The following is a 20,274-nucleotide window of genomic DNA, read 5'->3' as shown; positions in this document are numbered from 1 at the left end:
ACCAATTCTATCATCTAATGAATAAAAGAAATACGACCATTATCGTACAACTGGAAAAACATATATGATGTGTGTTGTTGCTGTTTGTTTGGCTCTGATGCGCTTCTCTTTCCAGATGGTCCTCTACCTAGCTGAAGCTAGTACACATCTTGGTTGTACTGATTTATTTAAAGAACCTTCCAAGTATGCGTGGTCTGATTACTATGAAGACCACTTCATTGTGCCATTCCAGAGGATCGTTCTAGTAACAAACAAACGTGTCATGTTGCTTCAGGTTTGGAAATGAGGTTTAGGTGTTTGTTTGTTAGACTTTTGTATGAAAAATATTCTTGTATTTATTCTCTGTTTTTTTTTCCTTTTATATTCAGTGTTTGGATGTAGACAAAATGGACAGGAAACCCTGCAAGATTATTTGGGATGTACCATGGGAAGAACTTCTGGCATTGGAGCTGGCAAAAGCCGGACACCAGAAACCTTCTCACTTGATTATTCATCTCAAGAACTTTAGGAGGTCTGAGAGCTTTGTACGACTCATCAGGTGTAATGTTGATGAAGATGAGGAACATGATCCTCAGGCTGTTATTATATGTTCCTCTATACAGAAGATATGGAAGGCAAACCAAGCAGACATGAAAATCATATCTTTGAAGGTTTTCTTTTGTTTTTTCCTTTTCTTTCTGGTTCATTAAAACTATCTGCAATGACATCCAGCAAACTTCTTATTTTGAGAGCTCTTTAATGAACAGGTTCCTTCAAGCCAACGGCATGTACAGTTTGCTTGGGATGAAATGGATGGCAGAGAATCTCATAGTCTGCCCAGATCTATGATTAAAGAAAGAAGAAGTTCAAGCTCTGCTGACAGGAGGTTTGTCAAGCATATAGTAAATTTTCAGAAAATCTGGAGCAGTGAACAAGAAAGTCGGAGACGATGTACTTTGTTTGCAAAGCAGGTAAGGGCAAATCTTGCAGTGAAATCTTACCTCAGTATATTTTCTATCACACAGAATGTCACAAAATAAATACTCCATCCGAAATTTCAGGTTGCAGATGATGGCACAATTTGTAGCTTCTGGAGATCTCTATGTCCCGATGGGTAATTGAAAATTCTGCTTACATCCGTTCTTGTGTAGATATCAATTGGTTAGTGAAACTAAAAAATTTCAAAAACTGGTAAGAGTAATAAAAGCATGTTGGATGGTTGGTAATTATTCTTTTATTGCTTTTCATGTTATATTTGCCATTTGATTATGATATATATGATCTGTTCTACATGTATGTCGATATTTCGTGTGCCTATGATAAAGAACTAGCATGCAAGTGGAGTCTGCAAAAAACTTGCCAATTTACGTATTAATATATTATGATTATCCTGCTCAGGGTTCATATACCTATCTCCTAGCAAATTTGATACGATTATTGCTACTTGACAACAACTTGCAGGTACATTTCAATTGGAGATGTAGCACATATAGGCCATCACCCGCCACATGTTGCTGCCATATACAGAAATTCGGATGGAAATTTTGCACTACCTATTGGTTACGACTTGGTAAGTACCTTAGCTTAACTTGTCAAATTTTGGGTAACTTGTCTCATGAAGCATAATTTTAGACGGACCATACCGTTATCATTTCACATACTCGTTTAAAGGACATCTGTAGACAGTTTCAAATATTACTTTTCACAAGCATTGATATGATAGACATCTCTAGCAACTCGTTGTTGGTACAAAATCTGATAATTCTAGTCTGCGTGCCCATCTTTCTATGTACTTTGTGATACTATTGTTTCTGTAGAAGCCATTGCAGTTGACTATATAGTTCTTTTGATGAATTCCATTATATTCTTTAAATGTAGGTGTGGAGGAATTGCAGCGACGACTACAGTTCTCCTGTGTCTGTTTGGCTTCCAAGACCTCCGGATGGATACGTCGCACTCGGATGCGTGGCCCTGGCTGATTACGAGGAGCCCCCTCTTGACTTGGTATACTGTGCGAGTGAAAGGATTGTCGAGGAGACGTCATTTGAGGAGCAAATAGTTTGGACTGCACCGGACTCTTATCCTTGGGCATGTTACCTATATCAAGTTCAAAGCGAGGCTCTCCAATTTGTTGCACTTCGGAAGCGTAAAGAAGAGTCCGACTGGAGGCCTGTGAGAATATCCGACTCTTATCCTCCACGATTATCAGAAGGTCCATCGGATGGAAGTTAGACCATAAATTCACGAAACCTATCAGAGCTTTGTGCCCGCGTGCTGCAACAGAGAAAAAGAAAACAAAATTCCAGCTTTTTATCGCATTCTGAGACCAGGCAATTCTCGCAGTTCTGTTAAAAAGCTCCATGAGAATATTGTAAATGTGACGTTTTGATTCTGAGCTTTTGGGGGCCAAGTAAATATAATTAGACGGGCTCACTCACTGTCTCTGTCTCTGTCTCTGTCTCTGTCTCTGTGGGAGGGTTAGCCCAATTGTGATTTTGTAACCAGAATATTTCATTTATCTCGTGTGTATATCCTTGTTGGAGAAAATTATTTTTATTGCATCAAACACGTCTTCTTAAATTTGAACATATACTGATCATGTTGTCTATCACTAAAAAACATAATGAAACTTAATACCGTTCTTTTCAAGAAAATTTTGTGGAGTCCAAAACGAGCAATAAATAGTGGGCTATGAATGTAGAGCAAGAGTAATCTTGAGGGGAGGGCTTACTCTGAGATTTGTAATGAGAGCAAGAGAAGCTCAATGATTGAAACATAACTACGGCACAAGAAAAAGAATATCTTATTTTACCAGTGAGCCAGGAGCTAACTTTTGGGGTAGACCGAAACGCAGAGACACGTGGATAAGGTATTCGAGTTCTGAGTACAGTACAGGTGGTGGCCCGACCCTTAAAAAAGGGACCAACGATTTCCAAGGTCACTTGCTCATTGATACTTTAATTAATTACTCCGATCGATGTACGTCAAGTCGTTTTCGTAGAAGTACCAGTAAAAGCCACGTCATTGATTATATTCCATTCCAAAAGGAGTTAAAATACCATTTCATCATGCATATATGTTGCAATTAACAATACTAACTATGATTATTCTCCTCCAGTTCATTGTTCGTTCGTGCTCTTTTGTATCTTTTTTGCAGCTTCGAGGCATGCATTATTTCACATACACACATGTCGCCCGATCTCCACGTCATTAGTCATTACCTCCTTAGACATGCACAACTGCGTCACGCAAGGATGAGAGATGATTGTGAGGTGCACTCATGAAAGTGATGCACAAGAATATGTATATGTAGTTCCATATCAGACTATGACTACTTAGTAGAATAGTCTGATATTGGACTTGAAAATATCCCAATATACCTCAAAAGGAGAGAAAAATAAATATCAAGCATTCAAGTATATAGGGGGAGAGAGAGAGAGAGAGATATTTCCACAACGGATAGCATTAGCTTTAATTAGACGAATGAATGTGCACCATATAGTTTAGTTGTTGCGGATGAGAAAGAGCTTGTATCTTTATTTGCTTCCAAGTTTCAAACTGCTAAATGGTCATCTAACCTTAAAAAAAAGCTTAAGCTAGCTGTACTAAAATAAGTGGCCCATGTATACCTCACATAGATTTTTTTTTTTTTTTGGGTTAAAAAAAAAGAGATTGACATAATTTATCACATTAAAGTTGTAGATAACTTTGTGATTCACACCCCCACTGTGAATTGTGAAGGAGATTGCCTGTTTTGTTTCCTTCCCAAGTTTTGAGTGGCTTTGAAATGAACAAATCACCATAAATGAAAGCCACAAACCCAAAAGTGATCAACCCTTGCAAGTCCTCATGCATGGTGGGGGCCATGGAAGACAACAAGCATTAGGAAAAATGGGCACAAGAGTTCAAAACCCTGAGAGCTCTACTCTAAAACTCCACTCCATTTGGTGTTCAAGTACACATATTCCAATTGTAATTGAAAAAAAAAATTAATTAAAACATAGGGTGGAGAAGAAGCAATTTTAGGAAGGTGAAGCAAAGATTGGATAAGGCCTTGTTTTTTATCCACAAACACATCTCATGGCAGAGGTGAAGTAGGTAGCTGTGTCAACTCCAGCTAGGCCAGAAAGGCCTTCTCCATCCATTTGGCCAACATCACACTATTACTTTATTAGTGTCCTTTTTGGGTGTTTGTGATCCATCGTTTCAATTTTATTTGTGATGAGGACTTGCTTGTTATCTTAGTGCTACTCTAGCCATTGGATATATTCATCCAACCGACCTGTCAGTGGATCTCAAAGCATGAAACTAATTTCACGTACTTATTTCTTTGATGTAGTTGTGAAAAAAAAAAGAAAAAAAAATCTCCCACTCATTCATAAAAAATATATATATATTGACTTTTAATGCAAGTTAGCCGTAATATAGGAGTTAAATTTATAGTTGATCTAAATTTGTTCACGTTTATATTTTATTAACCATGACTTTGAATGGAAGCAAACCAACCACCCTCACGAACTTCCAAACCGACCTACTTCGACTACATACATCTAAATGTGAATCTTTGAAATTTACTCCATTCTTCCATGTTCTTATTTTCCTTCTAATTAGTAGTTCCCTTAATCTATTCCCTATTAGGGTGTAGTACTTTATTAGTTAGCTCGACTCAAATCCAAATACTTCCATGAGACATGGTAATTGTTTCCCAGCCACTAATCCCTCTCCCTCTGCCACGTCATAGTTATCTTATAATCTAGCCCCACGTGGCAACACAAAGAAAATCCATAAAGAGATTTGCTGCCAAAATAGGGTTCAAAAAAGTGTGGCTGAATCAATCCAACCGTGTCTGGAAATAGATTAGACCCATCCAACCTCCGTCCTTCCTATTTTTCTTTAGATTCTATTTAAATTAGCAAATATCTCTGTCTCTCTCTCTCTCTCTTCCTCTCTTATATTATATCCTCGTATCCAGGAAAACAGTGCGTTATATCCGGTAAGTTATAACGAATCTTATCCATTTCTACTCAAGTATAGGAATCATTATACGGTCAGAATTGAAGCATTCCAACCTTTATTCACTTTTTTTTCTCTCTCTCTTTTACGTGTACACATTGGTTTATAAATCCCCACCCCGTTCCTTCTCTCAATTGAAATCCTCACACCCTCCTCTCCTTCTATCGTTCATCCCTACAAATATTATTATTAACAAAATATTTGCAGCAATATAACAACCATGGCCTTGACTCTACGTTCATCGACGTCCTTCCTCTCCCCTTTGGACAACACCAAATCGCACAAGATCAACGAGGAGCAGCTCTCTGCCTCGGTCTCCCTGGCGGCGGCCCCGGTCTATAAGGCCGGGTGTCGCCTCAGGGCCGCCAGGGCGGCCCTGAGCTCTGACCTGGTCAAACCGACGACAACGGCGGCGCTCACAGAACACCACGTCGAGCGGCTTCACGGGCTTCGTGCCGCGCACGAACCCTTGGCGGCCAGCTCCGGCGTGCCGGTGTACGTGATGCTGCCGCTCGACACGGTGTCTCCCGGCGGTGGGGTGAGCCGGGCGAGGGCGTTGAACGCCAGCCTGATGGCCCTCCGGAGCGCCGGCGTGGAGGGGGTGATGGTGGACGTGTGGTGGGGCCTGGTTGAGAAGGATGGGCCGGGGAAGTATAACTGGGAGGCTTATCTTGAGCTGGTGCAGATGGTGGAGAGGAATGGCCTCAAGTTGCAGATGGTCATGTCCTTCCACCAGTGTGGGGGTAATGTCGGTGACTCTTGCAGGTAAATTAATTACTTCCACAAAACCAAAAAAATATTTATGTTATGTTTTGTTCCCCTCCCAAGAAAAAGTCATAAAAAGATTGATGTATTCTTTCTCTTCTTTTTCTTTAAATTTACTTTGCTTTATTGTAGAAAATTTCCTCTTGGTTTTGGCTTAAATATTGTAGTTTTTCTAGGTTGAGGGCGTATTTGTAATTTTATTTTATTATAGGTTGTTTTTGTAAATTATCAGGAAGAAGAAAAAAAAAACAAAGGGTTAGAATTTCTCAAGGGTGGAGTTTGAAAGGAAAATTTTTCGTGGACTTAAATATAAATGATAGATTAAGTTCATGGGTGTAAAAGAATTGCAGGGATGAACTTTGTTTTTGACTTTTTGAGTATTAAACACGGGAAATATCTTGCGTGACTTCTTCAACTAGGAATTTCTTATATGTCATTTGGACTCGCTGCAATTAATCCTTCCTTCTAATAACAAGCAACAAAACTTGTAAGCTATTGAAAGTTATATATTGGAATTAAGGTTCTGGCTCATCTTCTTGATGCTTCCCTTTCCTTGCTAGAAAAATCCAACACAATCCTAAGTGGCCCAACTTCAAATAGTCCTCCTCCTGTTCTCAAATTTTTAATCTCATAACTTTAATATTTAACAGATGATAAATAAGAAGCATAGAATTTTTATCCCTCTATGTAACTAATCATAGTGATGAATTGGTTGCAGCATTCCATTACCACCATGGGTGTTGGAAGAAGTGAGCAAGAATCCAGACATTGTATACACAGATAAGTCTGGGAGGAGGAATCCAGAGTACATCTCTCTAGGCTGTGACATGCTCCCAGTTCTAAGAGGCAGAACTCCCATCCAAGTCTACTCTGATTACATGCGAAGTTTCCGCGAAAAATTCGCAGATTACTTAGGCAATTGCATTGTGGTAAGCAAACATATATCCAGGAATTTTTTTTGTGTGTGTGTGTGTTTTTTTTCCTCCTCTAGATCTTGATAACAATCAAGCATTTGAATTGTATCACAGGAGATTCAAGTAGGACTGGGGCCTTGTGGGGAGCTGAGATATCCATCTTATCCAGAGAGCAATGGCACTTGGAGGTTTCCAGGCATTGGAGAATTCCAATGCTATGACAAGGTATGACATACAAGAAACGTACACATATATACATTGTAACTTGTGATATTTAAATTGATTTTGATTGAATTGCTATGTCACAGTACATGAAGGCTTCATTACAAGCAGCTGCAGTTGCTGCTGGGCAGAAGGAATGGGGCAATAGTGGGCCTCATGATGCTGGGCATTACAACCAGTTCCCTGAGGACACTGGCTTCTTCAAAAGAGAAGGCACTTGGAACACAGACTATGGCAAATTCTTCCTTGAATGGTACTCAGGCAAGCTACTAGAGCACGGCGACCGCATTCTCGCATCGGCAGACGCAATTTTCCGCGGCACGGGAGCGAAATTATCAGGCAAAGTTGCAGGGATCCACTGGCATTACCGCAGCCGGTCGCACGCCGCAGAGCTCACCGCAGGCTACTACAACACTAGATACAGAGATGGCTACATCCCAATAGCTCAGATGATGGCCAAGAGGGGTGTGGTGCTAAACTTCACTTGCATGGAAATGAGAGACGAGCAGCAGCCCGTACATGCAAACTGCTCACCTGAGCTGCTAGTTAAACAAGTCAAGGAAGCAACAAAGGCAGCAAGAGCTGAGCTCGCAGGGGAGAACGCATTAGAAAGATACGACGAATTCGCGTATTCCCAGGTGTTGTCGACGAGCAGAGGCGATTCCTGCATCGGATTGAGCGCGTTTACATACCTCAGGATGAACAAGAAATTGTTTGAAGGGGAGAATTGGAGACATTTTGTGGCATTTGTCAAGCATATGTCTGAAGGAGGGAGGAAGGTTGCACTGCCTAAGTGTGACTCAACCCACTCTGATCTCTATGTTGGATTTCTCAAGGGTGGAGAGAGGAAGACACAGAATAATGAAGTAGCTGCACTAGTTTAGATAACATTACCTATATATTTTCATATATATATATATATATATATATATATGGAGATATCCACTCATACTAATCTTTCTTTTCCTTTAACTATACTTTACAACTATATCTCCATCTATAATCTTCATGTTGGATTTGTAAAATATTTTATGGTGATACCTATTGTTCTAAAAGAGCAATAAATTGTGCCCCTAAAAATTCAGCAGAGAATTCAGCAGAGAATAAAGTTTATTGTCCCCCTAAAAACAATTTGTTTCTATGATGATGATGATAATGCTCCGAGTGAATCAGGTACTTCATCGAAATGCTCTGTTGAGTTCTTCAATTGTTAGTTATTTTCGTCCTTTTGATATTGAAGCACTTCGAGTTTAAAAACTCAGCATATGTATCTTAAGAGAAAAGATGATAAAATTTATGAACAACATCGATTTTTAAAAATTTATTACTTATATATATATATATATATATATATATATATATTATGTTTTTGAGATATTAAAATATATAATAGCAGATGTTAAATTTTTATATAGGAAAGTGTGAACGATAATAAATCCAACAAAACTTTGCTTAAAAACTTATAGGACTACTACTCATTGGGCCTCGGAGGACCAGTTCCTTAAATTTAAGGCCCAGATGATGGGGCTTGGCCCAATAATAATTCCGATTCCTAGATCCGAACCCGAGAGTGGTTAATACGGATCCTAATCTACGTGAAAGATCCGTTTAAGTCAACATCGTCTCGTTCGCCTTCTCGTCTCGATCAAACCCCCTAAACCCAAAACCCTCAAATGCCGATCTCCTCCCTCGATGCTCTCCGCCTTTCACCGCCGCGCCACCCGTTTCCTCCTCTCTCGTAACCCTTCCTTTTTCTTCACCACCAAATCCTTCTCCTCCGACCCCATCGACCAATTTCTCCCGCCTCGATCGGTTCCCCATCCTCCTCTCCCTTCGTCCCTCCGCCGTGAAACCCTAATCGCCATCTCCCATCTCCTCAAGACCTCTCCTCAATGCCTTATATCCCTCAAAGCTCTCACTTTTTCCTTTCTCCCTGGTCCCATCTCCCTCCTTCTCCGCTCCTTCCCCAACCACCGGATCGCCCTCGCATTCTTTGCGCGCGCCGTCCCGGACCTCTCTGCTTCTACCGTCCACTCCTCCTGCGCCGCTGCATTCCTCCTCTCCTCCGCATCCGACTCCCTCCGCCCTCTCGCCCAGCAACTCCTCGCCTCTCTCCTCCGCCGTGCCGGAAACCATCGCGCCACCGCCGCAGAGCTAGTCCTTTGGACCGATCGCCGTCGCGGTTTTCCCTCCCACTACAATGCCCTCCACCTCGTTCTCCGTGCCTTCCTCCTTACCGGCATGGCTGCGGAGGCATTAGATGTGTTGCGTCAGATAAGAACGATTGGGAAGATGCCGAGCTTGTCGGCTCTGGCGATTTTGCTCAGGTTGTTGTTTCAGAAAGGTGATGGAAAATGTGCGTGGAAGGTGTTTGAGGATATGATTGTGAGAGGACCACGCCCAAGCTGCGGAACTTTTAATACCATGATTCTTGGGTTTTGCAGAAGAGGGTTTGTTCAAGTTGGCGAGGGGCTTCTTGGGGTGATGGAAAGGTTCCAACTTGAGCCTGATGCGTGCAGTTTTAACATCTTGATCAAGGCGCATTGCGTTTTCGGACGGTCTGCTGATGCCTTTGGGTTGTTCGATATGATGGTTGGAATGGGCTACGCACCGAGCATTGTGACTTATAATATATTGGTGGATGCTTTGTGCCAGGAAGGGAGGATGGTGGAAGCTAGGAGGCTTTTTTATGGCATGATGGAAGAAGGAGTTGAGTGTAATACAGTTACTTATAACGTTCTGATTGATGGGTATGTGAAGGCTGGGCAGATTGATAAGGCAAGTTCAGTTTACAGAGAAATGAGAGAGAAGGGGTTTATGCCTGATTGCTGCACCCTCAACATTCTTGTTGCAGGACATGGAAAGTTTCGGAAAGATTGGGAGGGTGAGGGCAAGCAGCTGTTGGATGATATGTTGAGGCTGGATTTCTTGGCAGATGGGGAGATGTTGGATATGTTGGTTTCAAGATTTTGCTGGGATGGACAGTTGGATGATGCCCGGGAGCTTCTTCAGCATGCAGTTGAGGATGGTCTACCTGCTAGTATTCGGGGATTTAACGCGGTTATTGTAGGTTATAGCAAGGAGGGATTGGAAGAAGAAGCTTTTGAGTTGTACCAGACTATGGTAGAAGCAGGCCTTTCACCCTCAGCATCCACTTGTAATGCTTTGATCGTAGGATTGTGCAATAGAGGGAGGTTTTATGATGCAAGAGAAATGCTTGACAATATGGTACAAAGGGGATTTTGTGTGAATGTTTCTGCTTTCACAATCTATCTACATGGATGCTTCAGATCTGGTAATCTAGCTGGTGCTTTGAGATGTTGGAATGACATGGAGAGGCATGGGATACATCCAGATTTCATTGCCTTCTCAGCCTACATCAATGGCCTCTGCAAAGCTAATTACATGGATGAGGCCCATCAGGCTTTTCACGAAATGTCAAGGAGAGGACTAGTCCCAAACAATTTCACATACAACTCTCTGATATCTGGACTTTGTAGAGTCGGTAATGTGGCGGAGGCATTGCGGCTAGAGGGGAAGATGAGAGAAAATGGACTTATCCCAGATGTTTTCACAAGCAATATACTAATTAATGGCTTTTGTAGACAGGGAAGGTTGAAGATGGCAAATAACATTTTCACAGAAATGTACAGTAATGGGTTAACTCCAGATGTTGTGACTTACAATACTTTTATCAATGCCCATTGTGGGGCTCTAGATATGCTCAATGCTATGAGCTTTCTGAATAAGATGTCTTCGGAGGGTTGTGAACCAGATATTTTCACATATAATATATGGATCCACAGTCTCTGTAATAATCATATGATGAATCGAGCCATGAAGATGCTAGATGAGCTTACTTTGATGGGTTTTGTTCCTAATACAGTTACTTACAACACATTGATGAATGGTACTTGCAGCGATGTTCTTGATCGAGCTATGATTTTGACTGGCAGATTGCTTAAGATGGCATTTGTTCCCAACATTGTTACAGTTAACCTCCTGCTCTCTCATTTCTGCAAACAAGGGCTGACCAAGAGGGCTCTGGTGTGGGCCGAAAAACTTAGAGAAGTCTCATTCAGCTTTGATGATGTAACACAGAATATACTTGACTGGGCCTATCGAGACATGCAAGAAAATTCTGATATTTCCATCGCTGACTCAGTTAGATGCTTATTTCTTGAATTTTTGATGCTTATGACTTATAAATCCATATGCAAGAGTAGACCTTCGAATTGTAAGCCATGGATGATACATAGTGTCATTGACGATGACAATACAAAGTCATCCATAATGATGGATGTCAGATAATGCTCAATTGTATTGGCATCATATTTTACAGGAGAAGTATTTCCTGGATGGAGGTATCCAAAGTCATTCCGTTAAATGGCTGCCAAATGGAAATGAGATTAAACTTGAAAAAGGTGATCAAGATGCCCTAACTTGAGATGGCACCAGGTACCAGGTCAACCAAAATGCTGGGCTGGTATCATGCTTGTTGAAGCTTCTTGCTCACCTAAAGCAGGAAAAGATGGAGCACTCTGATGGAAGAGGAAATCAATGTAAAGATGACAAGTGATTCTATTTCTTGGTATGTATACTCATTCATGTGGCCTTTGGTTATTGCAGGCTTTTCGGACATTTTGATGAGTCCTTTTTACTGCATCCAGGCCTTCTTTGTATATTATTAGGATCCAACAAATGTCCCCTGCTGACTAATTGCAGCTCCCTGCAAAGGGATATGTTAGTTATTTTGTACCATCAATTCATTATGCGGCAAAAACTTGATAATGGTTGAGATATGCTTTATGATTTGTTGTATAATATACAATTCCAGTTGATATTTGTCTTCTGCTTGCAATTTGCAAGCCTTGAAGGATTCTCTTTCTGTCTTGTAGCAGATTATATTTGTGGAAGTTTTTCTTTGAATCCACTGCTGATATGAATATCATATGATTGATCAGTGGCAAAAGTTCTGAGCTTCTTATCAGTAGATATCTGACCTTCGGAACTGCAATCAGCAATTCTCTGCAGCTCGAAATTTGCAGGATCTATTCTTCTGTACATATAGCAGATTATAGTAGCAGCTCGAAATTTTCAAGGTCCATCTTGGTCGGTGGTCAATTATGTACTAGCTTTCTATAGTAATATCTGGGTTTTTCTTCGTTTATATATACTGCTTGAGCTTTGCTCGAACTGTTTTGTTTTGAGTAGCAGATTATATATAAATAAGCATCTATATTATGTAGAACCTTTTCTTGAGCAATTTGAAAGTGTGATCAAGCCTTGGAGTTACTGATCAGTAGAGAAGTTTATCCTCATTGAAGCACATTGGAAATGTTTATCCTTACGTGAATATTGAGCTGAATTAAACAACAATTGTTGCTGTAACATATACTCATTAACCTTCTTCAGAGGTGATCGAAAACCGCTGGCCTCTTAGTTATTTATTTATTTCATTCAACGCTGTACCTCTCACTGCACAGGTAAGTGATGCTTTTGCTCCTAGAGATTCATTGGAAACTTCCGACTTCTTAACAAGTGTTGATTCTTTCTTTCATCAGGAGTTCTACATGGAAATGCAGCAACAAGACAATGCAGCTATCATCTTGATCTAATGGAGAGTTTTTTTAAAACCATACTACTGTGCACCTTTTTTTTTAAAATTTTACGGAAGCTTATTTGATGATATTAATTGTCTGATGTTCTTTGAACAAACTTTGCATATCAAGGAAATGACTCAGATCATTCCTCATCTTTTAGAAAAGGAAAAAAAAATCAATGAAAGGTATATAAAAAGTAATGACGTAATATTTACTAATTTTTTTTTATGAAGAGTAATTAATTTGAAAAAAGAAATACACAGAAGGGTAGTTTCGTCCGATAAAAAATTAGCTCCTTTCGTCTCTTGGAGTTGGCCCATCTTCTTTCGCGGGCTTTCTCTCCGCCCCAACTTTCTCTTCTGGTCCTCGTCCCGCACAGCGTTTTACACCCAGTTGGGCACCCACCTCCGCCCGTCCCTTTTAAGTTCTCGCCTTTAGTTGTTAGTATTAACTCGTCTCTCTCTCCTCACTCAGTAAAAAAAAAAAACTCGTCCCTCCTCTTCCTTTCTACTTCTCTCTCTTAGTAGCCGCCGTATAGAGAGAGAGAGAAACCAAGAACACAAGAAGCCATGGATTGCGTCGCTCGCCGAACGCGAAGCCGCGAAACCCTAAGGCTCGCGATGCAGTCCACCTCCCGCTCCCGCCGCACCGCCGCCTCTGCCGCCGCCGGCGGCAATGGGAGAGACACCATTAGGACTGAGGCTTCTCCTGGAATCGGCGGCGATTCTTCTTTGCGTCCCGAGCTCCTCATCATCCTCGACGACGATGATGAAGAGGACGAAGACCGAGGAAAGCAAGACCTGGCTGCGGATGTATCGGCGGCGGCGAGGGCCCCGTCTCGGCCGTCGGGCTCTTGGAAGCAGGAGGTTTCGTCGTCGCAGTCGTCGGATCGGAAAGCGGTGGAGAGGGAATCCAATTACGAGGAAGGCGGCGGGGGCAGCGTCGAGGAGTTGGAGAGCTCGAAATCGGGGTCTAATGAGGAGAAGGCGGTATCGGCTTCTTGGGGTACTTCGGAATCTGCGATCGGAGAATCCCGAGCTCAGAGATGTTATGAAGAAGCTTGTAAAGATTATTATGAGGATGGCGGAGATGAGGATACTCTGAAAGCTGATGAGGCTATGAAGGAGGTGGAGATTCGAGTGGCTCTTGGTGTGCAAGAAGTGGAACATCAAGAAGTGGGGAGTGAAAGAATGGAGATGGAAGAAGTTGATGATGGCGGCGAAGGAAAGAATGAAGAGGAAGAAACTCATGAACTTGAAAATGGAGAAGCGCAGGAGGAATTTTGTGATTCTGATCAAGATAAGGAAAAGCAAGAAGAAAAATGTGGTGAAGGTACAAAAGGAAAGGAGAGAGGAAGAGAAACTCAGGAATTTGATAATGGAGAGGTTCGAGCGGAAGCTTGTGATTCTGATCAAGGAAAGGAAATGGAAGAAGAAGAAGATGATGAGTGTACAGAAGGAAGGGAGAGAGAAGGAGAAACTCAGGACTTTGATAATGGAGAGGTGCGATTGGAAGCTTGTGAATCTGATCAGGAGAAGGAAGTAGAGGAAATTGCTGGTGGTGATGAATGCAGGCAGGCTGGGAAGGCCAAGAATTTGGTTGTGTCTTCTTGTGTTGCATGGAGAACACGTTCGTACGTGGGAAAGCAGGGAAGGGTTTCCTACACTTCCTATTTCCAAACAATCTCTGATGATACAGAGGATGAATTGTACAAGGAAGAGGAAGAGGAGGAGGAGGAAGATATTGATGATGAGTCTTATTATGGCTCTGACATTGCTGAGATCGCAGGCAGTGATACATCAACAAGAGATGGTTGGGAGGAGTGTCAGGACGAAGATATTTCTCATGTTTTTAAGAAGAGAAAATTCTCCTGCACAGATATTAATGAGGAAGCTGATAATGAGGGTCCTGCAAGCAACAGTACTCTTGCACAACAGATGCATCGATCACGTTTCACTCTAAAACCTGGGACGAAACAGAAGCTCGGGAGAGTGTACAAACCATATTGGTTAGACATGAATGAGTCAGACCTGGTTCCACAGTTGGGCTTGTTTTCATTCAAGGGGGATGAGATGGACAACAGCAGGGATTGGGTTAAGAAGGATTGTGGAGCTGATGAGATGGAGGGAAGAGTGAGGCACAAGGGACTGCAGTCATGGGAATCCAATAAGAGAAAGCGTGTTCAGATGCTAAAGAGGGAATCACTCTTCAAACTTCTAGTTGATACAATCTGCAGTGACAAAAAGAAGCTTCAGGATGAACCGTACCCTTCCAATGAGGAGCCTTTCCTATTAGAGCAAACCTGGTCTCAATCTCAAGATGTTGATATGCATCCATTGCTATTCTCCTTTGAAGATGAAGATCCTGAACCATTTAAAATATCAGAGAATGAGGAAACATTGGATGTATTTTGGTCTGATTTTGAATTTGCTATAGAGTCGAAGAACATCGGTACTTATCATACTGATGAGGTACTTCTGCTGTTCATAATAGAGTTGCGTAATATGGATGCCGCTTCTGCTACTTTCTGATTAGTTGTTATCTGTGGTACCTCCTTATCATACTGATTAGGTATATCTTGTGTTTACGTAGAATGTAATTAGTTGTTATGTGTGATACCTTCTTATCATACTGAACGAGTACTCTTCTGTTCTTATAGAATTGCCAAAATATGCATGTGAACCTAGGACCTTTCCATTTCTTTAATATTTCTGACCCCCTAATTGTCAACTCTTTTGCAGGAGTTGCGGATTTTAGAAAAATGTGCAAGTAACAATCCAGTCATCCCATTCCATATATACTGGAACTGAAAAGTTGAACCTTCCTTTGTTTCATGTCATGATTCTACAAAGAGATTGGACTATTCAGAAAGCGTGTTTCTCACCATAACCTATGCTACTGATTGTAGGTAGATACTTGTAGAAATGGAAGAATGTGTCGAACTGTCATCATGAAACACAAGTAGGACATGAATGCTAAATTGTCTAGATGACAGTGTAAGTGATTTGCTCATATCGCAGTAGTTTCATGTAAAAGGGCAGCAACTACTAAGTCTTTAGTCACAACTATTTCATGTAATTATATTGGAACTATCATAATTAGTTAGATTAGGCAAATTAGGCTTCAAAAAATCGAGAAAATTTAAATGCATGTTGTTTTTTTATTTATTGGCATTAGTGGCCATATTTGTGAGATGGAGTAGCAATATGCTGGCACACAAAGATGACCTTTCTTAAGTTCTTAGAGTTGGTGCTTTCCTCAACTGTTAGCCAGATCTGAATTATTGGAATTCAATTCTAGGAATGAGCCTTCTTTCATCTCAAATTCATCAAATAGACCTGTTGATGCAGCTGCTCTATGAAATGAGAATCACTGGACAGTGTCCGTCTGATTTTTGAATTGGCTGTCAACTTGTGCACAATATCAACTTTCTGGTAGACATGACATTGGTGTATGATACAGCTACTTCATTAACTGCTTTAGTTGAGTTGCAGCCATTTGCATTCTTCTAGAACTCAGTAAATAATAGAGCACATGCATATCGTGTTTACACGGTAAACTGGTATCAACAATTAGTTAGGTATATCCACAGATTGAGGGCAAAAATATCTTACTGATTTTCTTTTAAAGTTCTAGTGGATATATAACAAAGCATTTAGCTGACATTCAGTTCAGTATCAATTTTGGTTATTGCTCTATTCCTTTCCTTTCAAGTAGGCATTATTTACAAGCAAGAAATTGTTAGCATCCTAATCTAAGTTTGTCGTAAATAGATTTCCGATGACCATAGCTTCCTAAGTGAACCTGTTTTTTTCCTACATGGTACTTCAGGGTCAAGAAGAACAGGACAATGCAGTTGATGTTGCTTTGCCTCCGCAGAATCTTTGTTCACAAGGGAAGCATCTATTTGTCCTTGACGAACAAATAGGAATTATCTGTAAACATTGCTCCTTTGTGAATCTTGAAATCAGATATGTTTTGCCGTCTTTGGTGAGTTTTGAAATGTTCCACAGATTAATTAGTTACTGCTATGGCACAAATGTGCAGTCTGTTATTAACTTATTACTATTAATTGTGGATTCTATTCTGCATTTCAAGGTAACAAGCATTGGGGAAAAGTCAGCATGGAGGAGTTCGACTAACATGGGGACCACCTTGAAATATGATGATCTTTGCAGAACAGAAAACAATGGAGAGCAAGGTTACTGTAGTCACCTAATTGGAACTGTATGGGACCTCATTCCTGGGATTTTTGATACTATGTATGAACATCAGCGTGAAGCATTTGAGTTTATGTGGACAAATCTAGCAGGTGGGATTAAACTTGATGATTTGAAGAATGGAGTTAGAGATGATGTTGTTGGCGGCTGTGTGATTTCTCACGCCCCAGGAACAGGAAAGACACGGCTAGCAATTGTCTTTATTCAAACATACTTGAAAGTTTTCCCAGAGTGCAGGCCTATAATAATTGCTCCTAGCGGGATGCTCCTTACATGGGCACAAGAATTTAAAAAATGGAACATCAATCTTCCATTTCATATACTAAATTATGGTGAATACTTTGGGAAGGAAGACAGTGCCATACATAAGTTGGTTGGGAAAGAACCTAGAACTGAGAAGTTAACACGTCTACTGAAATTGTTCTCATGGGACAAAGGTAATGGTGTCCTTGGAATAAGTTATGGCCTATTTAAGAAACTAACAGCAGACAGATCTAAGAGCACAGAGGACATAAAAGTGAGAAGTATTCTTCTTGAGAAACCTGGTTTACTTGTTCTTGATGAAGGCCATACACCTAGGAATGAACGCAGTATCATTTGGAAGATACTGGGGAAAGTCAAAACTGAAAAGCGTATAATCCTTTCTGGAACTCCTTTCCAGAATAACTTTTTGGAACTGTATAATATTTTGTGCCTGGTTAAACCCAAGTTTGGTGAAAAGATTTTAACTACAACACGAAGAGTATCTGGAAGGAAGGCAGATTCTATCTCTGAGGAGCAAGACATCTTCCCAGAAAAATATGAAGGGAAAGGTATCTGGGCTACTATAACTAGTCGTGTTACTGATGATAATGTAGAAGAAGTTAGATCAATATTAAAACCCTTTGTGCATATTCATAATGGTAAGATCCTCCAAACTCTCCCAGGTTTAAGAGAATGTGTAATTGTTCTGAATCCCCTGCCTCAGCAAAAAGACATCATTAAGAAGATGGAAAATATTGGGTCTGGTAACAATTTTGAAAGTGAATACAACATCTCCTTAGCATCAATTCATCCTTCCCTTGTGACTTTTATTAATTTGTCTGAAGAGGAATCTGTGCTCATAGACAAGCATTTACTAGAGAATATAAGAACAAATCCCTATGAAGGGGTGAAAACAAGATTTGTGATGGAAGTTGTTCGACTATGTGAAGCACTGAAAGAGAAGGTTTTGATTTTTAGTCAGTTTATACAACCATTGTCCATGATAAAGGATCAGCTTGTTAAGTTATTTAATTGGAGTGAAGGTAAGGAGATTCTTCAAATGGATGGAAAAATTCTTCCAAAATATCGTCAGGCATCAATTGATGTTTTCAATGATATGGATAGTGAAGCAAAGGTGTTGCTTGCATCTACAAGAGCTTGCTGCGAAGGGATAAGCCTAACAGGTGCTTCAAGGATTGTACTCCTAGATGTTGTTTGGAACCCTGCAGTTGGAAGACAAGCTATCAGTCGAGCATATAGGATAGGACAGAAGAAATTTGTGTATACTTACAATTTAATCACAGCTGGAACAGGTGAAAGAGAAAAATATGACAGACAGGCTGAAAAAGATCACTTGTCCAAACTATTGTTTTCTCCGGAAATTGATTTTAATAATGTCAAGAACACTTTATTACAAGCTGAGCAAGAGCATACTTCTGAATTGATCTCTGAAGATAAGATTTTGGAAGAGATGATTTCTCATGGCCAACTTAAAGACTTGTTTACAAAGATTTACTACCCCCCAACAGAGTCAAATATTGTTTGCACTTACAACCAAATTGCTCCTGAATTTAGTTGATGCAGGTGTTGTTTTATATATATCTTTTCCTTTCTTATAGCATCATAATCCTCGCTCTTTTATGTTTTCTACTCTTGATTTTCAGTTGCAACTGCCTGCCTGCCTTCTTCGCAAAATATAAACTGTTCTAATTCTCTGAAACATAAATTGTATGTTGGATACTTCATGTCACCTTAAACTTATGAATCTTATTATTCATTATATTCTCAGTACATATGTGAATTGCTGAGTGTTGAGTCATACTGTAGTATAAAAGATCAATGAACTCCATCTACTTCTCTAGTTTCCTGATTTTCTTTTTCATTTGTAATAAGTCTATGTTCTGGTGTAAATTACCTGTTACATATGGGTACGGTTTGCCCCTTGCATCCATATGATCATGGTTTAAGTTATGATTTGTGAGAACAGCTCCTTTAATAATGAAGATAAATTTGCATACATATTGGGAGAGCCTTGTGTGCTTGGGATGCTAGCATGTCCATATGATGAATTTGACTTCGCAAGTTCATATACCATGATTTCCTGTTTTTCTTTTATTTCTAAAATCTGTAATCTGATGTAACAAAAGAGATACATTCATATGGAGTTCTACTCCTATTATTTGATTTTTCTAGCTTCCTCAATTGAAAACATGATCCATCTGTACATTTGACCTAATCCCACTTTCTTAGCACCATTGCTCATCCCTCATCCATGTCATCACGGGATATAAACAGTGTGACAAAGTCTCAATGTCCTGGGAACTGGGGCAGAGGCTTATCAGCATTTATCCATCATTTGCAAAAATTTCTGTCATAAGTGGGGATTGTGGCGAGATAAAATCTGCTTATTATATAATCAAAAGTTTATTTAATGTGCGTAGAGGCCAGTCATTAGCTATTCCTTTCACAACTTCCATTTTGTAGTATTCAATTGTTTTGGTGTTATAATCTTCTGTTCTGCTAAGAATTGATGCTTTAAAAGAAACAATTATTGGTCTTGGTTTGTAGATGAATCAGGCCGTGTAGATCTTGGTTCTAAATAGAATTTTTTTTCTTCTTATATCTGGGGTGCTCTCCTGATGAACATATCTCACAGACTAGCTAATTATATCATTCTTTTGGCACAGGAACTGGGGAGATCAAAATACAAAGGGTCCAAGATTTGGGAATGCTACCTTTCTCGTACTCTCCAATGAAGCATGTCACCCAAAATTTGCAGATTTATCATCTGCTACCCTGTTACATTACCTCACGATGCAGTCAGAGGCAAGAGTTCCAGAGAAAAGGAGTAGGAAAAGAAGAGAACAAGAGCAATCAGTTATTGATTTCAGTCTCCAGGTGATGTATTTGTGCTTATAAGGAGTTGCCCAAAATTCAGTTGAATCTTTTCAGTATTTTTGTTTCTCCCTTTTCTCAGCAATTCCTTGTTGCATCGTGTAGAGCACTGCCATACAACCATCTTAATACCTTCTCTTTTTCTGTTATTTCAGCCATTTCTTCTTGCATCAACAAGAGCATTCCTCAGAGTCAGCCACCTTCTACGCGAGAATAAGAGGGGCAAATAACCTGCAAACAACAATCTCAATTAAATTTTTTGTCAATAATTATTAGCCACCCCCAGACTAAAAGTAGCCAGGGATCTTGTATTTGTAGACCATCTAACTGTGCTCTCATTTAATATGGCTTTCCTTTTTGATATGATTTTGTTGCATGCGTAGGGATGGGAGTCTCCAAAGTTTTAATATTCACAAAATT

General features: G+C 40.2%; 4 protein-coding genes across 5 annotated transcripts in view; all 4 read left to right on the top strand.

Moving 5' to 3' along the window:
* The window catches only part of LOC140793372 (uncharacterized), a 43,188-nt gene extending 40,643 nt beyond the window's left edge, over positions 1-2,545 (top strand). For both annotated transcript variants that reach the window (XM_073144815.1, XM_073144816.1), the window contains 6 exons: positions 116-274; positions 369-650; positions 747-950; positions 1,041-1,093; positions 1,441-1,549; positions 1,858-2,545. In XM_073144815.1, coding sequence (XP_073000916.1) covers positions 116-274; positions 369-650; positions 747-950; positions 1,041-1,093; positions 1,441-1,549; positions 1,858-2,211 — 1,161 coding nt within the window. In that variant the 3' untranslated portion in view covers positions 2,212-2,545. The remainder of the gene's footprint in view (positions 1-115; positions 275-368; positions 651-746; positions 951-1,040; positions 1,094-1,440; positions 1,550-1,857) is intronic.
* A 2,544-nt stretch (positions 2,546-5,089) lies between these two features.
* Positions 5,090-7,985, top strand: LOC140793184 (beta-amylase 3, chloroplastic). Its single transcript, XM_073144528.1, has 4 exons — positions 5,090-5,757; positions 6,476-6,686; positions 6,786-6,896; positions 6,980-7,985. Exons 1-4 carry the CDS (start codon positions 5,213-5,215, stop codon positions 7,775-7,777), a joined length of 1,665 nt encoding a protein of 554 aa, XP_073000629.1. The 5' UTR covers positions 5,090-5,212; the 3' UTR covers positions 7,778-7,985.
* Positions 7,986-8,497: 512 nt separating this feature from the next.
* LOC140793311 (uncharacterized) lies at positions 8,498-11,781 on the top strand. Its single transcript, XM_073144719.1, has one exon. The coding sequence runs from the start codon at positions 8,586-8,588 to the stop codon at positions 11,202-11,204; it is 2,619 nt and encodes an 872-aa protein (XP_073000820.1). The 5' UTR covers positions 8,498-8,585; the 3' UTR covers positions 11,205-11,781.
* A 1,151-nt stretch (positions 11,782-12,932) lies between these two features.
* LOC140793928 (SNF2 domain-containing protein CLASSY 4-like) lies at positions 12,933-20,217 on the top strand. The gene is made up of 5 exons (XM_073145706.1): positions 12,933-14,967; positions 16,328-16,486; positions 16,595-18,543; positions 19,647-19,857; positions 20,010-20,217. The coding sequence occupies exons 1-3, from the start codon at positions 13,066-13,068 to the stop codon at positions 18,536-18,538; spliced, it is 4,005 nt and encodes a 1,334-aa protein (XP_073001807.1). The 5' UTR covers positions 12,933-13,065; the 3' UTR covers positions 18,539-18,543; positions 19,647-19,857; positions 20,010-20,217.
* The last annotated feature ends 57 nt before the right edge of the window (positions 20,218-20,274 follow it).

Source organism: Typha latifolia, chromosome 8 (genome assembly GCF_019914945.1).
Source record: "Typha latifolia isolate L0001 chromosome 8, TyphaL0001v2, whole genome shotgun sequence".
NCBI lineage: Eukaryota > Viridiplantae > Streptophyta > Magnoliopsida > Poales > Typhaceae > Typha > Typha latifolia.
Note: the sequence above shows the minus strand (reverse complement) of the source record. Positions and strands in the feature narration are given on the sequence as shown.